Source organism: Cydia amplana, chromosome 16, assembly GCF_948474715.1.
Source record: "Cydia amplana chromosome 16, ilCydAmpl1.1, whole genome shotgun sequence".
NCBI lineage: Eukaryota > Metazoa > Arthropoda > Insecta > Lepidoptera > Tortricidae > Cydia > Cydia amplana.
In genome coordinates this window covers 13,787,594-13,811,521 of record NC_086084.1, presented here as the reverse complement: position 1 = coordinate 13,811,521, position 23,928 = coordinate 13,787,594, and the positions used below count along the sequence as shown (strand labels likewise).

At 38.3% G+C, this 23,928-nt stretch overlaps 2 protein-coding genes across 2 annotated transcripts in view; both read right to left on the bottom strand.

Moving 5' to 3' along the window:
• LOC134655105 (probable protein BRICK1-B) overlaps positions 1 to 23,928 on the bottom strand; it is a 321,261-nt gene that overhangs the window by 251,731 nt on the left and 45,602 nt on the right. The gene's annotated exons all lie outside the window — the stretch shown is intronic.
• Positions 968 to 15,766, bottom strand: LOC134655248 (cuticle protein 3-like). Its single transcript, XM_063510695.1, has 4 exons — positions 15,650 to 15,766; positions 13,425 to 13,619; positions 9,631 to 9,829; positions 968 to 1,121 (listed from the first exon to the last, which is right to left on the bottom strand). Exons 1-4 carry the CDS (start codon positions 15,656 to 15,658, stop codon positions 1,024 to 1,026), a joined length of 501 nt encoding a protein of 166 aa, XP_063366765.1. The 5' UTR covers positions 15,659 to 15,766; the 3' UTR covers positions 968 to 1,023.

Genomic DNA, 23,928 nt, shown 5'->3' with positions numbered 1-23,928 from the left:
AATACATTCCACGACTCTTCTCTTTCCGAACAGACTCTACCTGTAGGGTAAAGAGCCCACAGGCATACGCGTGTGTGAGTGTGTATGTGTGTATGTGTGCGTGTTTCTGTATACACAGTCTCATTAGTTGAGAGCAGGTCCGCTAGGGGCAGCACTAGTAGAGACGTGAACGTGAAATGTCCGAGAGTTTCTTATCTATTACAGTAATAACATATACTAATCTATGTATCTGCCTAAATAAATATTAAATTGTCCTTTGATTTTATGATAAGGTTAATAGGGCAAAAATGAAAAAGATGCTTTTATAAAAAATGTCGTTTTATTCACAGAATAAATAATTTCACCCACATCATCATGGTCATTATTGCTAAGATCAGAGTTTTAACGATTGTAACAAACCACAAAACTAACAACAGAGTCTAAAGAAATGACTTCCAATTTTAAAACATTATGCTTAATTTTGCCTAGAGTTAGGCCAAGATAAGTCTGCAACGGTTTTGATAGCACACGCAGTGCAAGTGTTATTTCAACGTCAAACTTCTATGAAATTATGACGTATAAATAACTCTTACACTGTGTGTGTAACAAAATCGTTGCAGACTTATTTGGTATAACTCTAACGCTATTTTGAAATCTTCCATTTCCAACTATAAATAAAGGTGTTTTAGGATTTTTATTGTTTCGTTTGGTTTGGTTATTTTTGACAGCCTCTATTCTACTTTTGTCTTCATTGTTTTCAACATTATTATCAACAGGTATTTTAGTATGAGTGCAAGTAATTGTGAAACATATTGCTTCATTTATTTCACAATTACTTTCACTTTCATGTTTGAGTTCAATTGATTCTTCGTATCTATTTTCTTGTTAATTTATCTTGCATCTTTAACTTCAATTGTTTAAACCTATTGTCATATGTGTTTATTATCGTCATCTTTGTTTTATTTACGTATGTCGCTATTGGTTTGTTGAGACAGCGTTTTGGTTTGTTGTTAAAACCTTACAGTTAGAGTGGGACATCGTTATTTAGCCTCTGTAGCCGGCGCTGGCTTGCGCATGCGTAAAGCCCTGCTGCTGGTGACCGAAAGCGGCGCCTGCGCCGTGCTGCTCGGGCTTGTACTGACCTGGAATTTGACAATGGAATTTTGTTAAAACAAGCTTAACTTTTTTTTTGACATGACATGAAACGTTGAACTATTTAAAGAGTTGGACCAAGCAGGCATTTGCAATGACAAATTGTGGCCACGTCATCATTAATGTCAAATATCTATGAATTTATAACCCTTATTTTATTTTATTTTATTTTATTGGTTTACCAGTAACTGTTACACTGACGCATACATAAATGTATTAAATCCTTAATAACTAAGAGCTTAGTGTACAATAAAATTTAGGTAAACACTGCATGCAAATTTAAATGTATTACCAACTAAGTTTAATTACGTACTACTTACTTAACTACTATTTTTATGAAGCTGACGTTTAAGCTTGTTTAAAGGAGTGCAATACATATCAATTTTGTTATATTTGTTATGCAACTTACATAGTCTTGGGATGGGGGAATTAGAGCCTAGGACAGTCCTTCGGAAAGGCGGAGATAAAAGGTTAATAGGGTTTCTAGGATATCTAAACGGTACTCTAAATTTAAATTTTGACAATAGCTCAGGGCAGTTTATAGTACCACTTAAATTTTTTGATAGAAATGTTAAATCTAAAAGGTTTCTTCTATTTTCTAATGATTTTATTTTAAAATGTTTAAGACGAGCAGCTTATAACTTATAATGCCACTCCCTCAGTTTGTTCTGCTTAAGTCGGTGTAAAGTTACCTTAGGCGGACTCTAATTTACATATATTTTGTAAATCAGTGTTCGAAGACTGGTTTATAAATATTGTTACAAATATTGGTCACTGTCTGTGATTTCGATTAAATTTACTAAGTACGTGCAAAAAGTCAAAAACTGTAGTTACCTACTTATACTTTTATGAATAGGTTTCATAACAAACATTGACGTTTGTAGTAGTAAATAAGTAAGGCGTAAGGATTAATATTTCATGTATCTCTAACAAAGTCCCAAATAAACTCGTACGTTAAGACAATTAGCAATAACCCAAAAAAACTTCAGAAAATGGTAATAATAATACAGAACCCCTAGTGTAAATTTCATGCGATAGCGTAACATTTTGTATGAGATCAAAATCCCATACAAAATGAGACTTAACGCAAACGCGTACGTCACGTCACGCTATCGAATGAAATTTACACTAGGGGTACTTACCTACAGACAATTTTTATTTTCGTAACTGCACGTTTTCATGGTTAAGGTAAAGCTCATTATAATAAACGTCATGTTTTACACCTTTATAATCGTTTACATCTATTAAGACACCTTCACTAACCTATTGTTAGCCACCTCTCATTATCCTTCGTAAATTCCCATCCCACCGTTTACACGGTTCTCGAAATTCCAGTTTAACAGGGTAATGTCACCTTTAATTGTATAGCATTAAGGAGCGGAGCGCAAACGGACTGTTTCCCAAGATCTAGAGTGAGGGGTCATTGTGTAACATCGAAAGGTCAGTACAACAGGTGTGTTCACATAAATTACTCTCCAAACGCCCGGACCTATTGAGTGAACGACTTACAGATCTTTTGCAATCCAGTATAGTATGACTTGGATGTCAATAACAATTATTCGTGGTCATAGACCACTCTTATGCTGGATTGAACGATTGAATTGAAAGCGAATGGAATGATCTCAGGTAATTTTGCAGTCGTTTTATTAACGTTCTTTGTAGATTAGATTTTGATACAGGTAATTAGGTTTTAAGGTCGTAATTTAGAAGAATATAGATTTAGGAATTTTAATGGAAATATTAGCTACTAGTTTAGACTAAGAACTTAAAACGTGTGATTATATTCCGAACATTTTCTGATAGTTTAATTGTAAATACACCTTTCTTAACAGTGAACGTCTGATATGAAAGTATTAATTAATTTTTATGAATATGAATAGGTACTTGAGTACTTGGTAACATCGCAACTGTAATGTGGTTGACATGCAAACATCACTTTTGAGTCAATGTTATGGATGGAAGATCATGATTTTGAGAGCTACCCAAGGAAGAAAGCCGAAAGATCCAGAGTTGGGAAACGCTGTTTAATGGAGGACTGTGGGTACACACCATCATCAACGATACCGGCGGCTCAGCAGCAGCAGCGTTCTGTTCCAGAGCCTTCTGGATTTCCTCAGGGACGGGGGGAGCGGTGGATGTGCGCGCCCTGGGGCTGGAAGCCTCCCTGGGATGGGAATAGTTGTAGGGGAGCTGTACTCACCATCATCAATGATACCGGCAGCTTCATCAGCAGCGTTCTGTTCCAGAGCCTTCAGGATTTCCTCAGGGACGGGGGGAGCGGTGGGGATATGCGCGTTGGGGCTGGAAGCCTCCCTGGGATGGGAATAGTTGTAGGGGAGACCTGTACTCACCATCATCAATGATACCGGCAGCTTCATCAGCAGCGTTCTGTTCCAGAGCCTTCAGGATTTCCTCAGGGACGGGGGGAGCGGTGGGGATATGCGCGTTGGGGCTGGAAGCCTCCCTGGGATGGGAATAGTTGTAGGGGAGACCTGTACTCACCATCATCAATGATACCGGCGGCTTCATCACCAGCGTTCTTATTAGGATTAGGGCTCCAAGCAGGAAAGAAAAGCTTGTTATAACACCAAATGAATGTTTATTAAATCTCAAGCAAAACTACAGTAATGGCGTCTCATACAAAGAACACTCTCATTTTGTTTTATATTGACCATAGATATCAAATATCATAGACTATACTCTATATTTGTTTTTTTTTGTTGACATTAACACCCTTCCTCAACAAAAACAAGCTAGGTACCGACAGCATAAAAACTATAAACTGAAGGAATATTTTACAAGTCCTTCAAACAAAAAACGTCAGCAAAATATATAAACTAAAAGAACACTTTACGGGTCTTTAAATAATAAACACTTTACTTGTCTGTCAGATACCATCTACATACTTTTAAGTTTAAGTTAAAAATTACCGCTCAAACCTATTTGAGAACACAGGTCTCGAAAAATCACTTTCCCTAACGCTTTTGTAAACAGGTCAGCCAATTGTTGACTTGTTGGATTGTGTTCTAATAACAATAGACCTTCAGTCACCTTCTGTTTAACAAAATGATATTTTAGATCTATATGTTTAAGTCTCTTGTTGTCTACATTATTTGCAACATGAATAGCTGACTGATTATCAATGTATATTTTAAAATTTTGAAAATGCAGCCCTAACTCCAGAAGAAGGTTACGTATCCAGCACGCCTCCGTGACCCCCTTCCCCAAAGCTACGTATTCCGATTCGGTTGAAGAAAGGGAGATGCATTGTTGTTTTGAACAACCCCACGAAGCTGTGCATCCGAAAACCTTCATAACATATCCGGATGTCGACTTTCTGTCCGCCTTATCTCCCGCCCAGTCAGCATCCGTGTAACCCAACAACGGTGCTTCTTCAGTAGCCTTGTAAATAAGTTTAGCATCCATGGTTCCTTTCAAGTACCTAAGAATTCTTTTAAGTGCTTTCCATAATCCAGAAGATCCCATCGACTGAAATCTTGAAAGATAGTTGAGAGCGAAACATATATCCGGTCTCGTACCCAGCATTACATACATGAGGCTTCCTATGAGTCCTCTGCATTTAGTAGTCATCTCGGCGTCATTTGACGGTTCCGAATTTAGTTCAAGACCCACTTCAATAGGTGTCGCTATGGTGTTGCATTCTTCCATTTTGTACTTCTTTAAGATGTCTTCTATGTATCGCTTTTGGTTTAACTCTATGGTGTCATTCTCTTTAATTATGTTTATTCCAAGATATTTTAGATTATTTTCACCGAGACTTTTCATTTCAAAACGTGTTTCCAGTGCCATTTTTAAATGATTTATCTGTTCTGCATTTTCTCCTAAAATAAGTATATCATCCACATATATCAGTACATAAATTTTGTCTTTGCTCTTGTAGTACAGACAACAATCCGCTTCGCTTCTTGAAAACCCTTCCTTAATCATAAAATCATTAAACTTGTTATTCCACATCTTCGGTGATCTCTTTAATCCGTATATTGATCGTTGCAGTTTAAGGACTTTACTGCCTTCCGTCATTCCCTCAGGTCTTTCCAAATATACGTCCTCTTGTATGTCTCCGTACAAGAAGGCACTCTTTACGTCCATCTGTAACATCTTCAGTTTATATTTGCACGCAACTGCAAGTAGGATTCTCAAAGTTGGCAGTCTAGCCACTGGTGCATAAATCTCTGTGTGATCAAATCTATCTTCCTGCTTAAAACCTCTAACCACCAGTCTTGCTTTATATTGTTGCTTCCCATTCTCACCTTTCTTGATTTTGAAGACCCATTTGGTGTCAATAGCCTTCTTTCCCGCTGGTAAATCAGTCTCTATCCAAGTGTCATTCCGTTCTAGAGCATCAAATTCTGCTTGTATGGCTTCTTTCCACTTATTTTTGTCACTTCCTTCTATTGCATTTTTATAAGTGAGTTGACTTTCGTCATTAACTGCTGTAAATCCCAAAACATAGTCATCCAAACGCTTAGGCTTGGTTATCTGTCTAGCCCTGGTTCCTCGACGTGTTGCATTATTTTCATGCCTTGTATCAGGTCCAATTTCTGTATTTTCATCTTCCACAATTTGGTTTTCATCTTCCACAATTTGATTTTCATCTTCCACAATTCTGTTTTCATTTTCCACAGATTCATCTGGGGTTTCATATCCAGGTATCTCATGCAACTCTTCAGATGATGACTCCTTTTCTTCGTCTTCACTTATGCATGCCTGGAAAATACAATCACTCTTTGTTCCTTCTTCTATTGTCTTGCTCTTCTTCTTTCCGTCAGACTTCTCTGTAACATCTTTTATAAATGTAACATCTCTGTATGTATCAACGATAGTTGTATTAGGTTCCCAAATCCTGTACCCCTTACTGTACTCTCCATATCCCACAAAAATACCGCGCTTACTTTTTGCATCCCATTTAAGACGTTTCTGTTTTGGTATATGGATGTACACCTCTGAACCAAATTTGTGCAATGTATTTATGTCAAATTCTTTGCTATACATCAGCTCGTATGGTGTCTTATTAGGTACCTTACTTGGTCCGGTCCGGTTGATCACATATGCAGCTGTACTCACTGCCTCTGCCCAAAGTTGTTTTCCTAGTACAGCTTCCTGTAACATTGTCCTTCCTGCTTCTACTAAAGTTCGCATCTCTCTTTCGGCCCGCGAATTTTGCTCTGGTGTGTAGCTGACAGATGTTTGATGAGTGATGCCTTTCCTGTTAAACAAATCCATAACATCTTTATTCATAAACTCTGTTCCACGGTCACTCCTAACAGTTTTGATTTTATGTCCCGTCTCATTTTCAAACTTGTTAACTAGTGTTTCGATCCTCTCTTTTGTCTCTGACTTCTGTTTCAAAAAATATACAAAGCGATAACTACTATAGTCATCCTTACACAGCAAAAAATATAGAGACCCACCTATGGACCTCTCCTCCATTGGTCCACACAAATCCATATGAATCAACTCCCCAGGGGCACTTGCCCGATTTGTGCTATTGCTGAATGGTAACCTATGCTGCTTTCCTTTAATACAAGGTACACATTGCTCAGTCAGCCCTTCATGTTTTACATTATTTTTACTCAATACTTCTTTTACCTGGTTATGATTCTGGTGAGCCAAGATACTATGCCATTCATTGACGCTTCTAGTAGTTGCCAAAGCAACTGCTTCATTAAACTCGAAATCCATTAAAAACAGATTTTCCTTGCGATATGAAGTGCATGTTACTTGGCCCCATCTAACAAACTTACATATCTTACTACCTGAAATCAACTTATACCCATTGTCAAAGGCACAAATTAATGAGAATAAATTGACTTTAAGTTCTGGCACATACAACACATCTAACAATACTGAGTCTACATATTCACAGCCATTGTTTGCTTTCAATTCTATAGAGCCAACACCACATACCTTTAGTTGGTTGCCGTTACCAACAGTAACCCATCTATTTTCTACCTCTGTGAATTTGGAGAAGAGCTCCCTGGATTTGCACATGTGCTCGCTGGCTCCCGAGTCCATCACAAATGCACGTCCAGTCCAAGAGCTCTCCATGATGTAAGCATTAGGAGCCCTCGACACTCTTGGGTGTTGTGGCTGTTGTCTTGCCCTGCAATCTTTAAAAAGGTGACCTACCTTTCCACAATAATTACATTTCCTATTTCTACAGTCTTTCTTAAAATGCCCTGCCTTTCCACACTCAAAACATTTCAAACTTTCATTTTTATCACCCTTCTTGATGAATCTTGCGTTGTTATGTTTGCTCAGCAGCGCAGCGGACGTGGCTTCGACTTCCACTTTACTAGCTCCGCTGCGTTCCTCCTCCACCAGTAAACGCGCTTGAAGATTCTTCAAAGTCCGCTCACTTGCTGCAACTGACTCCCATGCAGAAATAAAGTGCTTGTAGCACTCTGGTAGGCTCATGAGAATCTTCGTGATAACCATCTTCTCTGAAATGTCTTCCTTCATCATCTTTAGTTTGTTAACGATTTCATCAACCGTTGTCAGATATTTCGCCATGGGCGCTTCATATTTAAGGTTGTAGAACTTCTGCTGTACTAAATGAATGCCCACCTTCGACTTAGAATCGTAAACAGTCTCCAACTTGTCCCACATCTCTTTTGCGGTCTCGCATGTCGCTAAATAGTTTAAAACTGCCTCTTCCACTCTTAAAACAATAACTTCCTGGGCTTTTCTGTCTAAATCATCCCATTTTTCTTTCTCTGCTGTTGTAATTGTCTCCGCACACACCTCTGTTACTACTTTATATAATTTTCTCGCTTTCAACACAATAGTAGTTTGTAGCTTCCATGCTGGCCAATTATTTTCGCCGAGTATAACGGCCCTGCTGCTGTCCAGTTTCTCCATTATTACGACTTACTTCCTCTTGTTCGGCTTGTTAGAACCGACGACACCAATGTGCGTAAAAATTTGTCGTAATTACTTCTTTACCACTTTCCGTGCCTGGGCCCGTAACCTATTAGGATTAGGGCTCCAAGCAGGAAAGAAAAGCTTGTTATAACACCAAATGAATGTTTATTAAATCTCAAGCAAAACTACAGTAATGGCGTCTCATACAAAGAACACTCTCATTTTGTTTTATATTGACCATAGATATTGACAATCAAATATCATAGACTATACTCTATATTTGTTTTTTTTTGTTGACATTAACAGTTCTGTTCCAGAGCCTTCAGGATTTCCTCAGGGACGGGAGGAGCGGTGGGGATATGCGCGTTGGGGCTGGAAGCCTCCCTGGGATGGGAATAGTTGTAGGGGAGACCTGTACTCACCATCATCAACGATACCGGCTGCTTCATCAGCAGCGTTCTGTTCCAGAGCCTTCAGGATTTCCTCAGGGACGGGGGGAGCGGTGGGGATGTGCTACCTGGGGCTGGAAGCCTCTGGGATGGGAATAGTTGTAGGGGAGCTGTACTCACCATCATCAATGATACCGGCGGCTTCATCAGCAGCGTTCTGTTCCAGAGCCTTCAGGATTTCCTCAGGGACGGGGGGAGCGGTGGGGATGTGCGCGCCCTGGGGCCGGAAGCCTCCCTGGGATGGGAATAGTTGTAGGGGAGCTGTACTCACCATCATCAATGATACCAGCGGCTTCATCAGCAGCGTTCTGTTCCAGAGCCTTCAGGATTTCCTCAGGGACGGGAGGAGCGGTGGGGATATGCGCGTTGGGGCTGGAAGCCTCCCTGGGATGGGAATAGTTGTAGGGGAGACCTGTACTCACCATCATCAATGATACCGGCAGCTTCATCAGCAGCGTTCTGTTCCAGAGCCTTCAGGATTTCCTCAGGGACGGGGGGAGCGGTGGGGATGTGCTACCTGGGGCTGGAAGCCTCTGGGATGGGAATAGTTGTAGGGGAGCTGTACTCACCATCATCAATGATACCGGCGGCTTCATCAGCAGCGTTCTGTTCCAGAGCCTTCAGGATTTCCTCAGGGACGGGGGGAGCGGTGGGGATATGCGCGTTGGGGCTGGAAGCCTCCCTGGGATGGGAATAGTTGTAGGGGAGACCTGTACTCACCATTATCAACGATACCGGCTGCTTCATCAGCAGCGTTCTGTTCCAGAGCCTTCAGGATTTCCTCAGGGACGGGGGGAGCGGTGGGGATGTGCTACCTGGGGCTGGAAGCCTCTGGGATGGGAATAGTTGTAGGGGAGCTGTACTCACCATCATCAATGATACCGGCGGCTTCATCAGCAGCGTTCTGTTCCAGAGCCTTCAGGATTTCCTCAGGGACGGGGGGAGCGGTGGGGATATGCGCGTTGGGGCTGGAAGCCTCCCTGGGATGGGAATAGTTGTAGGGGAGACCTGTACTCACCATCATCAACGATACCGGCTGCTTCATCAGCAGCGTTCTGTTCCAGAGCCTTCAGGATTTCCTCAGGGACGGGGGGAGCGGTGGGGATGTGCTACCTGGGGCTGGAAGCCTCTGGGATGGGAATAGTTGTAGGGGAGCTGTACTCACCATCATCAATGATACCGGCGGCTTCATCAGCAGCGTTCTGTTCCAGAGCCTTCTGGATTTCCTCAGGAACGGGGGGAGCGGTGGGGATGTGCGCGCCCTGGGGCTGGAAGCCTCCCTGGCCGGCGGCGAAGGAGATGGAGTAGATCTGACCGTCGTCACCAGTGTACTGGAAACCACCCTGGGACTCGATGCCGTCGGCCTGAAAAGTCAAAGAAGTCATTTTAGCAGACAGACTAATTTAACATAATTGGAGTTCTACGATTTAACATGATTATTTTTTAGATTGTCTCATAGAGTCACTTATAAATTACTTTAATAATATATAAAATGGTTCAAATTGTCCGTAACTATTTTTAAATAGGTAAATGTTTTTTTTTTAATGTCTGAAGAAAATAACAAAAAAAAAAACGAAAAATATAAATTTAGGCTGCATAAGAAAACTTTTATCATAATATCCAACAGTACATACTTGTACTGTACAAGTATTGTACAAGTTGTACAAAAATGCATGACATCCACGACATTTCGACGACTCAACCTTTTGGTTCTTCAAATCATAACAGGAAAACATTTAGAATGTGCCCTTGATAGGTACTCTAGGTTTCTACGTCAAATACATCGGCGGTCATCAAAAGTTCAAGACCTTCAAATAATAGGGCGATGCCTTTGTGTCGGCACAATGCAGTTCTCACCTTTGTCTTCTTACTATCGCCGACACTGTTAACTGATAGTTTATAAACCTTATTACAATAGCATAAGGTCCACCGATGGACAGTTGTCGAGTTGCTGTTTGTACGTGGAACTTGCAGTTTTACATGCTTTGTCACTTTGGGAATGATTTTACGATAAAGTTAGTGCCGGAAAAAATATTGTTACAAAAAGTGTGTCTTGTTTCATACATTTAGACAATGTATTGCAAATCGGTAGCAGAATAGATAGTTTTGGGCTTCTTTAATGCGCTATTGTTTCGTGAAGTACATGTACATACATCATTGGATTACATTAGGTAAGTGTATAGTATTTGTGACAAAAGGAAGCATCCATGACGGCATACAACTTCCTTGCGCGTTTTTATTAAAAATTGTAACCGATACCGTATATGGTATTATAATTTTAATGAGACTTTAAAATTTTAAAGCACCAAAAGTTTTTACAAAAACAGTTAAAACGGAATAAATATAATAACAGGTATTTTTAGTACCTTATTCTTCTTATTTTTTACAAATTATCAAGATGAGGCAAAACATTTTCATGAAAGGAAGAAAAAACTGAGGAAACACCAAAAATATAATTTTCTTAATAAAGACCTCCATTACTTGTTGAACTTTTTTTTATTTAACCGATCAATGTACACTTGTGGACTACAGTTATATAGTACAGGAACTGGACTATAGTTACCGTAAAACCTCCCAACTATAGTCCAAAGACTCCAAAGCTCCCGACTATGGTCCAAAATTAACTAAGTATATTTTTTTCGTTCAGGAGTGTCGTTTACTGTATTTTTTGTAGTTCTAAGGTATGTTTATAAATGGAAGAACTCTGAGTAAACCAAAAGGAACATTCGCATTAATACTTAATTTCCTTTTGAACTTGTGGATCATACTTACAGTATTGGAGTACAGTTGGGAGGTTTCACGGTACTGAAATGGTGTACTTAACAAATCCGGTTCTAATTTACCTACAGCCTGCGTGTGATTGCCGTGTGGCGTAAAGGGCAGTGACCAATGCAGCCACAAAGGTCAATATGGCAGCGCAAGTACAGATTTATTGGTTGGATTAGGACCGCGTATCATTTAACTTTAAATGCTAATTGCTTGATGTGCTTTTACCAATACCAATCCATTAAATATCTCTAATAATTAGTTAAAACTTCGAAACGATATTTGAATAAGTATTAGGTAGCGATTTCATCAAACATTACCATTTCATGGCAGGTACTGATTGATTGATGAAAGACATTTTAATTCGAAGTTCACTTATTTTCAAAACAAATGATATAGATAGGGTATTTGACTACTAGTCAAATTTTTTTCTTTTTTCGAAATTTCAAAACGATTTTGCTACTATGGAATATGAAACACTAGCATGTGACGTCACAATCAAACTACCTACTCTTTATAGTTTGATATGGGCTTTAAAATAGAAATTGTGTCTAAAAATAACTGCTGTCTACGTTATTCTATAAATCTTCTGGTGCTTTATTTTATGCATGGTGTAAAATCGTTTATTTGAAATACTGTCAAATACCCTATTGGCGTTTTCTTCGTTTAGAATATGTCGTTATTATTTATTCTAGGTTAATACATACAACACAAAGAACTAATTTAAACCACAGCCTTGTTTCAGGTAATCTTCAAATTCGAATAGATATATACTTTTAATAATGATGTTTAATGTGTCTCTCTGAGATTGACATTGGAGTGTGGTCGGGTGTTGAAATGAGCTATTTTGCGGTTAAGAGCAAAGTTTGCTCAAAGAACAAATGTAATTTTATATTTTTAAAACTCACAAAACTTTTTTAACGATATCGCATAATTTATCTACGTAAGTATATTAAATTATTGCTTACATAATTAGATCAAAATGCATTAGTACGTCTGTATATGTGAAGGTTGATTGCTAGTTGCTACTGAAACGATTACTCATTGAATTAACTATTCAACATCACATTAATTATCTAAAAGGACCGTGTCATTTAAATGTTAATGGTTATCATTGCATTTGACATATTATTCCCCGATTTCATTAATTTCCCGTCTAAAATTATGATGTATCGAATCTTTTCAAGTGTACCTATATGTATATGTAATTCCGTAGTTATTGCATTTTTTCTTTTCCGTTTTGCAGTTTTCGTTTATACGTATTTCACTCTAGTGCCAATAACCAAGTAAACGTAATTATATAGGTACACCTCATCCTCAATTGACCCATGTCATTTTATCAAGTCCCAAGTCCATCATTATCTCATCAATCAACATTCATCCTGCCGAAAGTTTCATCAGTGCCTTACGCAAACTTGAACCCCGTACGGTCATATCATTACGATCTTGCAACCATCCGACAATTTTTTTGCATCGTATGTCAAGCTTTCACGATTGGCGATTCTTGAATAATGGGCTAATTTGATGGATGGATCGCTGCGTAGCTTTTGATAATCTCAGTAGGGTTTCTTAAATAAGAATATACTTGTTACTTAATGCCTATACCAGGGAGCGCCAAACTTTTATGAAGAAGATCCAAGCGCAATTAGCTACATACATGATTTTTTGGACGATGTCAATCTATTATAGTTCCCGTGATATTAAAATATTTTGGAATCACTTCGGTCTTGCAAAACAGTTAAATGTGTTTTTCTCAGAGACCGTTTAACGTAGATAGCTAAAATTTGGAACAGTTATAGCAATAAACCTGCCATCTAATGTAACCTTGAAACGACATACTTATTTCGTTATTTACGACGCCAAAAATACGTTTAAGTTATATACTTGCTGTACATTTCTTTTTCCAGTTAGGTACTTAGTTAACAAAATGAATCTAATAAAAGTGCTTAATATAACATACTGATACAAAACATATGTAAAAAGTTTACGTTTTTGAACTCGATCGAACACCCTTTGTTACATGTAATTTTTTTTTGGATTTCACATTTTTTCATTAACTTTGTGCCATTGAACGTGTTTATCGAAAAAACACTAAAATATTCTTCATACATGTATCTTATGTGATACATCCATGAAAAATTTTATGTGTGATGTATGATGTGCGAATGGGATGTGTGATGTGGGTGGGCTTACCTCATGCCCCTGCTCCTCAGCCTTAATTCCATTCTCGGTCTCGTAGTTGTATCTGAAGTTGCCCTCCTTCACATCGGAGTCCAGGGCCAGGATCCTGGCGTTCCTCTCGAACGAGGCCTGAGGCCGGTTGGACTGCTCGGGGTAGGCTGGGGCAATGCCGGCGGCGGCCACGCCGAGCAGAGCGGAGATCAGGAGCTGGGGGGAAAATGGAACATTGTTAGTAATGAACTAGTGTACAAAAGTAGATATGTAGATTACAAAGTTACATTAAAGAAGTACTAAGGCAAACTTAGCCTTATGATGGTCATTATAGGTTTACAAATAACATATTTACGATCTCCCGCGTATCAGTTATCTTCGAATGAGGGATATAGGCAATATCCAAGGTAGTTCAGAAAGGAGTGGGTTATGCAAAATTACTGTAATGGTATTATTAATCTTCATCAGGTGAGGCCTAATTGGAGGTACAGTCAGCATCAAATATATTGGTGATAGCCAAAATGGAGGTGAGTTGAGATATATTTGGCCACTTAGCCTTGAAATATTTGATGCTGCCTGTACAAAATAATACTGAGTTATGCCACAGATCATCACTAAGTATAAAACAAAGTCGCTTCCCGCTGTCTGTCCCTATGCATGCTTAGATCTTTAAAACTACGCAACGGATTTTGATGCGGTTTGTTTTTAATAGATAGAGTGTTTCAAGAGGAAGGTTTATGTGTAATTTGTTAACCCGTGCGAAGCCGGGGCGGGTCGATAGAATATTATAAAAGCTTGGCTTTAAAATGTAGACGATAGTTTTCGCAAAGTTCAAAAGGCCGAATCAATTTCTGATTTATTTAGTCTTTCAAAATATACCGGCGCCACACCTTAGTCATTAAAATACATCTTACTATTATTATTTAAAGCTTAAGTAATCAATTAATAATCGCACACAGTTGCAAAATTAAATACCTGTCATATAACATAATGCCTAAAGCATAGCATGACCTGTCATTCCGACATGTCAAGTTTGTTATGTAAGAAACCTAATGTAATACTAATAATTGACTGAAGTAAAAACGGGTACAATACAAGCCCCGTATTATTTATATGAAACTTAATAGGGTATTTGACTGTATTTAAAATAAATTATTTTACGCCTTGCATGAAATAAAGCACCAGAAGATTAATAGAGAAACGTAGACAGCTATTTTTAGACACAATTTCTATTTTATAACCCGTATAAAACTTTAAAGAGTAGGTGATTTGATCGTGACGTCACATGCTAGTGTTTCATATGAATTCCATACTAGCATAATCGTTTTGACAGTCCGAAAAAAGAAACTGATTTGACTAGTAGTCAAATACCCTATTATATAATTATACCTATATTCATTAGAGTTATTAATTATATGGTGAGGCGGTTATGAGCCTATTGTATGTGATGAGCTATTGTTTTATTTTGAGCTAGATTTTGTAAGAAAGTTACGACGGATTGTAAGGAAGTCTCGTTACTGTCAAAATTTACCTTTTCGAATAACGCAAATCAGTTTTAATAAAATGTGGTTATTAAATTTTTTTGCTTGTTGATAGTTTTTGGATTTAGGTGATCATAAGTTTTTTTAGTCTTTTTTATAATATAAGAGGATTATTGCTAAGATGACAGCGAAATTTATGATTTTGAGAAAAAAATTATAATTCTTAAGTAAGGTTTTTTTTTCAGATAACATCGAACATTTTGAAATGGGATAAAGGTATTTTCATTTTTTATTAAACAAATATTACATGAATATTTAAAATGTTAGTGGGAGCCTATATCACTATAAATATTAATGGGCGTGGAAGTGCCGCTGGCCAAGTTTGGGTTACTTTGCTCGATGATATAATTATAACTTGTTATCTTTAATTAGATGCAACATTAGATTATATCAATCTTATAACTTTTGTTTCATTATTGGCTTGAAAGTTATTAAAGTTCATATAATCACAATTCAATTGTTAATTTAATATTAGTAAGTCCTAAAGTAGATACCTATTTGAATATCTAATTATGTTATTTTATTCTAAAATACTAAAAACAAAACCGAAAAAAAAAGTTATTTTTACAAAACCAATTACGTATATAAGTACCTAATTTTGAAACTAAACAAATATTTTATAACCAAAATTTTGAACCTTTTTTTTTTATTAATATAAAGTACCTAATATTACTCGTATTATAAAAGCCGACTCAAAAAACTCACCAGTTTCATTTTTGCGAGTACGTGTGGTATCCAAGGAGTCGAACCTGCGAATGTACAGTCGGCGAGCGCTCCTCCTATATATACTTGAGAGCGGTTGCAAAACGCCTAGATCATAATGTTACTACTTTTCCTAATAAATAAACTTCGTTTTTTGCGCTTGCGCTTTGTGATAGCTTTATCGGTCAGAGCTTTGGGCTTTTGGACTTTGAAAATGTAGTGTAAATTGTTTTTTTTTTACGTATATATTTATTATTTATTTATGTAGAGTTAGAATCACTGCCATTTTCCTTAAACAACATTTAAACATATAAGTTTTTTTGGTTGTATGCAAAAAATTGCCAAGTTTTTTTTTATATTTCAGGCAAATATTAAGCCCGGTAATAATGATACAACTTTGATAGCTTTTTCTGTCAGAGCTTTCAAAGCTTTTGGAAATTAAAAATAAAATTACAAAAAAAATTAAAAACATTACAAAAAACAAACAGCTAAGGTTATTTGAGTCATACAAATAAAGGATTTTTCTTAAATTGTCAGAATTTAAAAAAAGTTATGATTATATTACTTTGACAGGTTTTTGGGTCTACACTTTGAGCTTTGATAGGTTTACAGTTAATTGGTAAAATAAAGATGAATACAGTAATAAAGTAAACTAGCTACATACAATTATGTTTTCATTTTAATTTATGACATTGACTCTTTGATTATTGCGGTTTTGATGTGGTTTTGTTGCATATCAAGTGAGTAAAAATTAGTATAGGTATGTGTCTTAAACAGCAATTAAGTTCGCGTCTTTCCTGTGGACATACATATCCAAGGTTCTATAGGAATAGTTCTCAGAAATCTAAAGTTAGCAAACAATGAAAACACATCAAAACCTTAATAAATACAGGCTTTATTAGATATTTCTTTTGCCTGTCTAATCCCTATGGATTACCCTATGGATTATGGTACCTATGTACCTACAATAATTCTTGGTTTAAGTTCTGTGTAAGTTTTCAGAAACTTCCGAGAATGATACTGCATTTTGAGAATGTTCTGTAGGTACCCCTGGTGTAAATTTCATTCGTTTGCGTTAAAACTCTCATTTTGAATGGGATTTTGAATTTCTAAAACGTCCCGCTTGGCGCGCTGATCAAAATCCCATACAAAAAGAGACTTAAAGCAAACGCGTAGGTACATCCGTGACGATATCGAATAAAATGTACACTAGGGGTTACAATTGGCTCATTATTATACAGAACATGCAGTTCTTGGTTAATTAGAGCTTAGAACTTTCGTGTAACTTGTGTGATAATGATACCTATATACGCTATCTTATTTTCTGAAATCATTAATCACATGTAATTGCCGAGTGTAGCCTTGATAAGAGGTCAAACAATAACACCGGATTTCCCATATATAGTGACTGTTTTCTTATATTTTTATACCACATCGGTGGCAAACAAGCGTACGGCCCGCCTGATGGTAAGCACAGTCACCGTAGCCTATGGACGCCTGCAACTCCAGAGGTGTTACATGCGCATTGCCGACCTTTTAAAAACCTGTGCACTCCTTTTTTGATACTGTAGAAGTATTTTAAGTAATAATGTCTTTTATGTACTCAGATCCAGACATTTGGAATGGGCAAAGCCTAAACCAATACATTATTATTTATTTAAGTATTTAACCTCGACGGCGTTGGCGGGATGACCTCGACGCCTTTGACAGGAACTGGTGGGAGACGGATCAAGATCGGGATACGTGGAAAGGGAGGAGGGAGGCCTTTGCCCAGCAGTGGGACACTCTAATAGGCTCATATAAATATAAATAAATAAGTATTTAGCATATTTCGTTAATGATATAGGTATACAGTCCTTAAAAAAATCTAAATGAACTAATAAACTACAAATAAACCAATCAAAAAGACCTCCGCGAGCTGTACCGGGTGCAAAGGTGCCCATCACACTACCCGCGTTGCCACGTTGCATAGCGATGGCCAACCTTTGCACCAGGTACGAACCCGCGTCAGCATCAGAGTCCTCTCCCTAATCCGATGCCCCACCTCCCTAATAAAATAATAAACCAATTTAGATTTAATATCATAACTAATGTAACTGCTCCATTTCTGTGATGTATCAATCCGACCCTGACGTTTGACCCGGCCTTATTACAAATGTCAGCACATCATATTAATATCAAGCACTAAATGTCTAACCAAACTACTTTCTAATTTACTTATCACACGTCTTGGACTTACCTCCTTTTGTTGTATGGCCACGGTGGCAAATAAACGCTCGGTTTGTTGGTTTAAATGACAGAGCAAGCGCGAAGCGCGAGCGAAGCGTCTCAATTTCAGCTTGGGTAAAAATGCTTTCATATCGTATGTTTGCCCGGTTGTCCGACTGTTCTGTGCAGATCGCATTTTTCAACCTATTCACTTGGAATTTTAAGAGCTGGGGCCTGTTTCTCAAAAGCTTGTAACTTGTAATACAAGCGGATGTTACTTTTTGACAGCTTCTGTTAGAAAGGCACTTCCACTCGTATTTCAAGTTACAAGCTTTTGAGAAACGGGCCCCTGGTTAGATACCTAACTTAAAGGACTTTTTCGTCGATTCAGAACCCCTAAGTGTAAGTAAATCTCAATCGATAGCGTGACGAGCGTTCGCGTTTGCGTTACGTCTATTTTTGTATGGGATTTTGAACAGCGCCAAGCGGGACGTTTTGGAAACTTAAAATCCCATACAAAATGACACTTTACGCAAACGCGTCACGTCAGGCTATCGAATGAAATTTACACTAGGTGGGTAGTAGTAGGGGTAGGTAGGTAAGGTCCTTCAAGAAAATCACGTTTACAATTTCTTGGAAAACCTTATTTCAAATTAGCTTAACTACTTATAAGTTCTTCCCCTTTGGAAAAATATTATGTCCAATTAAAAGTCACATGCAGGTAGATATAATGCAGAATTCAGTAGCAACATTCTCTCGTGTATTTCAAGATAATATCTCGTTATGATCTCGTTAACATACCAAACAATTATTATTATAGGTACTAGTTGCTTCTCAGCCATAAAGGATGCGTTAATTGAAAATTAATACCAGCAGGAAAGGAACCTGTTTTCTGAGGGGCTACCGCGAAAACCGAAAATCGTAAATTGCGGGGATCTTTCTTTTTTACTCCAATGAAGGCGTAATTAGAGTGACAGAGCAATATGCCCGCAATTTGCGAACATCGATTTTCGCGGTTAGAGCCCTGAATATTTTAAACCAGGAAATATTGTTGAACCTGTTAATTTTAAGATAAGTGCTGGTTGTCAAGTGTATAAGATGCGTTGTAAAATTATGCGTGAAATCGAAAGTAGGTACAGTCAGCAGCAAAAGTTGCTAAGCGGGCGAGTTGTTCAAAATTACCTTGACACGCTCTTATTTTCTTAACAATAAAGTCGCGTCAAGATAATTTTGAGCACCTCGCCCGCTTAGCAACTTCTGCTGCTGACTGTATGAGTCCTTGTGTCCTTTCTCGGGACTCCAACTAAAGGATGACTCACGTTAGACCGGACCGTGTCCGGGCCGGAGCTTCCAGCGCTTACTTTTCTATGACAATGACAGGTGATCACGTGATGCTTTCCATAGACAACGAAGCACCGGAAACTCCGGCCCGGACACGGCCCGGTCTAACGTTAGTTATCCTTAACTCCATACCAAATTTCTTACAAAGACTCGCAATTATAATAGTAGTTGCATCCGATACTATAAATTCAGTACCTCTAGTGTACATTTCATTCGATTGCGTGACGTGACGTACTTACGCGTTTGCGTTAAGTGTCATTTTGTATGGGATTGAGTATCCAAAATGTCCCGCTTGGTGCGCTGTTCAAAAATACTAAAAACAGAATAAAATAGATATTTAAGTGGGGCTCCCATACATACCATTGGCCTTTGCGTCTATTGCAGACGATTTATGGTGCAAATCGGAGAGACAATGACCTCTTCAGACTTAACACCGCCTGGGACGGAATTAAGGAAACGCAGGGATGCCCAGCACCTGCATTACCCTCTCGGCTTCACTGTCTTAACCCACAGAAAAGGCGAGCCAATACGTGTGGAGGCAGGTCGGCTGCAGGAATCTGCCGCTTATTTCAGGTTGGACCCTACTCGCGCCTTACGGTAACTCCATTCCGGGATTTAATTTTGGAGTATCCTTCTCCTAGATGGATTGCAAGCCAATGCTAAGAGGTCCATCTCCCCTGTGACGAAAAAGCTTTTTGCTTCGTTTGTGGACTTAGTCGCCTCGTACGACACCCTTATCTTATCCCATGTGAGGGTTGGCGCTCTTCTAAAGCCGCCACACGGCTCCCATACAACAAACGTGATTATTTGCCATTTTTTACGTAATGGTACGGAACCCTTCGTGCGCGAGCCCGACTCGCATTTGGCCGGTTTTTATTTAAGCTTTTACTTAAGTCATAAGTCATAAGTCATAAGTTATTTATTTGCGAAAGATAGGGTATACATAGGATGTTACATTTCATAGTTAAGTGAGCCAAGCTACCTTGTCACAGTGACATGCAAATTGTATGCCTAATACTAAACATGCACTTAGATAATCTAAAATTAATTCATATTAAAATAACAAAATTTAAGACTAATTATTTGGTATTATACGAATTAATTGAGATGTCACAGATTTATAGGTAAATATCATGTAAATCAGTTTAGCTGTCCAGATATTCTTTTATTGAGTAGAAGGTCTGTTCATTAAGCCATTGGAATAAGCGTCTCTTAAATAAATGAAGTGTAAGGCTTTTAATAGTATCTGGCAGTTTGTTAAACAAGCGTATACTCATAGGATAACAACTTTTCTTATAAAGACTCGTGTACGTTCTTGGACATATCAGTTTGTTAGGGTATCGCGTATTAAAATTACATATTTCGTCATTTTTTGTATATAGATTTTGGTTGCATTTTACAAATACACACATTTCAAATATATATAAACAAGGTACAGTGAGCAAATTTAGTTTTTTAAATAAAGGTCTGCATGAAGTTAGTATCGAAACACCACAAATCGCGCGTATACACTGCTTTTGAGCTATAAACAATCCATTTATATTTGAACCGTTACCCCATACAGTTATACCATATCGTATCCTAGATGCCACGTAGCCATGATACGCTTGGATGGCTGTTTTTTGGCTTGTAATTTTCGTTAAACGCCATAGGGCATAGGCAAAACTGTTCAGCTTCTTACAAACGCTTTCAATATGATGTGCCCAGTGACACCTATCATCGACCAAAATCCCAAGAAATTTGACTTGTTCTGACTCTATAATTTGTTGGTTATTGTATGAGACAGTCATTTTTTCTTTTTCCCCATATCCATTCCAGAATTGCAAATATGTGGTACTTCCAAAATTTCATACTCTTATACCTAAAGTGTGAATAGGTTCTTCTAGTTTTAAATTACCTACTTCCTTGTCAAACTTGTACTAAACATAAACAATCAAATATAAAGCTCAAAAACTAGATCAATTACAGACTAAAGTCACTTTCTACTTAACTATTGAACGATTATTGCTTATACTTCCTTTAAACTTTGGTCGTATTCACAAACGTAAATATAATTCCAATATGATTTCAATATAGCAGTTGAAGCTCAGCGCATGCTTGAGGGCCTAGCCAAGTAAGATACAATAAAACAGTTTTGTTTCTGACAAACGCCAATTTCAGATTTAGGTAAGTACTTACCTAAAATTTGTATGTAATATCTGGGAGACCGAGCTTTGCTCGGAAAACATACAAAAAACTAAAAAATGCGCGTTTTTCCAGAGATAAGATAGCTAGATCGATTTTTCGGCCCCGAAAACCCCCATATGGCAAATTTTATCGAACTCGTTAGAGCCGTTCCCGAGATTCCCGAAATATATATTATATATACGTTGCTACTATGTTTAAAGGTACAAGATATATAACAATATCTGTGAGACCGAGCTTTGCTCGGAAAACATATAAAAACTCAAAAATTAGCGTCATTTCACAGATATAGGTACCTAAGACCCATCTAGATCGTTTTTTCATCGTAATGGCAAATTTCATCGAAATCGTTAAAGCCGTTTCCGAGATCCCCGAAATATATATATTAGGTATATAAATAAATAAATATACAAGAATTACTCGTTTAAAGGTATAAGATAAGATAGATAAGTATCAGTACTGTACTGTACTTATATGTCTGGTATAGGTCATCAGTAAGTAAGTACCTAGCTTCAATGTCTATCTATTAAGGGGCCCACTGACTACCAGTCCGCCGGACGATATCGGCCTGTCAGTTGTTCGGAGCTGTCAACTTTTTGTTCTAACTGACAGGCCGATATCTTCCGGTGGACTGTTAATCAGTGGGCCCCTTTAGATAATTGTATCTACGTGATGAAAGTGATGAAACTGGCGCAACAGGAGCCAGTCCTCTGATCTTCTTATTAATAGTTCAAGCGACATTGAATTTATTTAAATATATTCGAAAGACGATTACAAATGGCCTTCAAGTGCCTAATGAACTTTAATTTACCAGTATACATATCTTTGCGATCCGGCTCGTACCAACGAGTTTTTCGGAACTTATGTACGAAATATCATTTGATATTTACCAGTGCTTTTCGGTGAAGGAAAACATCGTGAGGAAACCGGACTAATCCCAATAAGGGCCTAGTTTGCCCTCTGGGTTGGAAGGTCAGATGACAGTCGCTTTCGTAAAAACCGGTGCCCACGCCAATTCCTGGGATTAGTTGCCAAGCGGATCCCAGGCTCCCATGAGCCGTGGCAAAATGCCGGGACAACGCGAGGAAGAAGATATCTTTGAGATTAGTATTAAACATATTTATAATAATTTATGATCAATATTAGCATTTCCGACAATCAAGGAGTTTCTAGTAGGTACAGTCACATGTTTTAATTTATGACCCATTTTTAGGGTTCCGTACCCAAAGGGCAAAAACGGGACCCTATTACTAAGACTCCGCTGTCCGTCCGTCCGTCCGTCCGTCCTTCCGTCCGTCCGTCCGTCCGTCCGTCCGTCCGTCCGTCCGTCTGTCACCAGGCTGTATCTCACGAACCGTGATAGCTAGACAGTTGAAATTTTCACAGATGATGTATTTCTGTTGCCGCTATAACAACAAATACTAAAAAGAGAATAAAATAAAGATTTAAGTAGGGCTCCCATACAACAAACGTGATTTTTGACCGAAGTTAAGCAACGTCGGGCGGGGTCAGTACTTGGATGGGTGACCGTTTTTTTGCTTGTTTTGCTCTATTTTTTGTTGATGGTGCGGAACCCTCCGTGCGCGAGTCCGACTCGCACTTGGCCGGTTTTTGTACCTTGTCACAGTGACAATAGCATGAGGTCTCTAGCGACTTTCATATTGATTATCACTGTGAGACTGTGACAAGTTACGAAAATGGGTCATAAATTAAAACATGTGACTGTACCTATATATTTGGGTCGAGACAAAACTGTTTTTTTTTCTGTGGACATTACAAAAGTTGAGTACATTTTTAAAAGATTTTCATCATGCAAATTGTATGAAGTAAACAGAAAGTTGTACATGCCTACTTATAATGATAATGTATGAAAATAAGGCTTTATAGTCCGTATATTTGTGTCGTTTCCAAGCAAAAGGTCCCACGTTGTCGCTTGCCATAATACCTCGGCCAGACTATGCTCATCTCGCGGCTCCTCGCTCTGCTCCTCATTTCCGCTGCTTATTTCTCTGTTTCCGCTACCCAAAGGTTGTCTGGAAGAGATCGCTCTTTAGCTCTTTAATAGTCTTCTGTTATCGATGTCAAAGCACTCATGAGTTCCAGCTACCAGCTATCTAGTGACTAACTAAAGTTTATAGAAGCGTAGGATCGCAAACCGCAATGAACTGCGACCTTGGCACGTGGATTGAATTTTTAGATTGCTCTTCTTGGGACTAGGATAATGTGTCCTGGGACACTTTCATTTTAAAATACCTACATATGTAAGTCGGGGGACAATGCAATATTATGGTACCATCGATCTGATCTGATGATGAAGACAGGAGGTGTCAATAGGAACTCTGTGATAGAATAACACAACGTTATTGTGTTTAGGATTGTTGTGTTGGATAACTGACTTGATCAGTATAAGGGTAACATTCCATTTCTGACCGCAGCTGCACTACTGGTACTGAACGCGTCGCTGTTACTGTCAATTTCCATAGTAAAATGAACAGTAGTGCAGTTGGAAATGGACTTTAGTTGCCAGATGGAAAGAAAAGTCCAGTCAA

Coding starts and splice junctions, on each gene's coding strand:
- LOC134655248 (XM_063510695.1), bottom strand. Junction 9,830..13,424: donor CTGAGGAGCAGGGGCATGAG/GTAAGCCCACCC, acceptor TTGACTTTTCAG/GCCGACGGCATCGAGTCCCA. Junction 1,122..9,630: donor CGCCGGTATCATTGATGATG/GTGAGTACAGCT, acceptor GTCAAATTCCAG/GTCAGTACAAGCCCGAGCAG.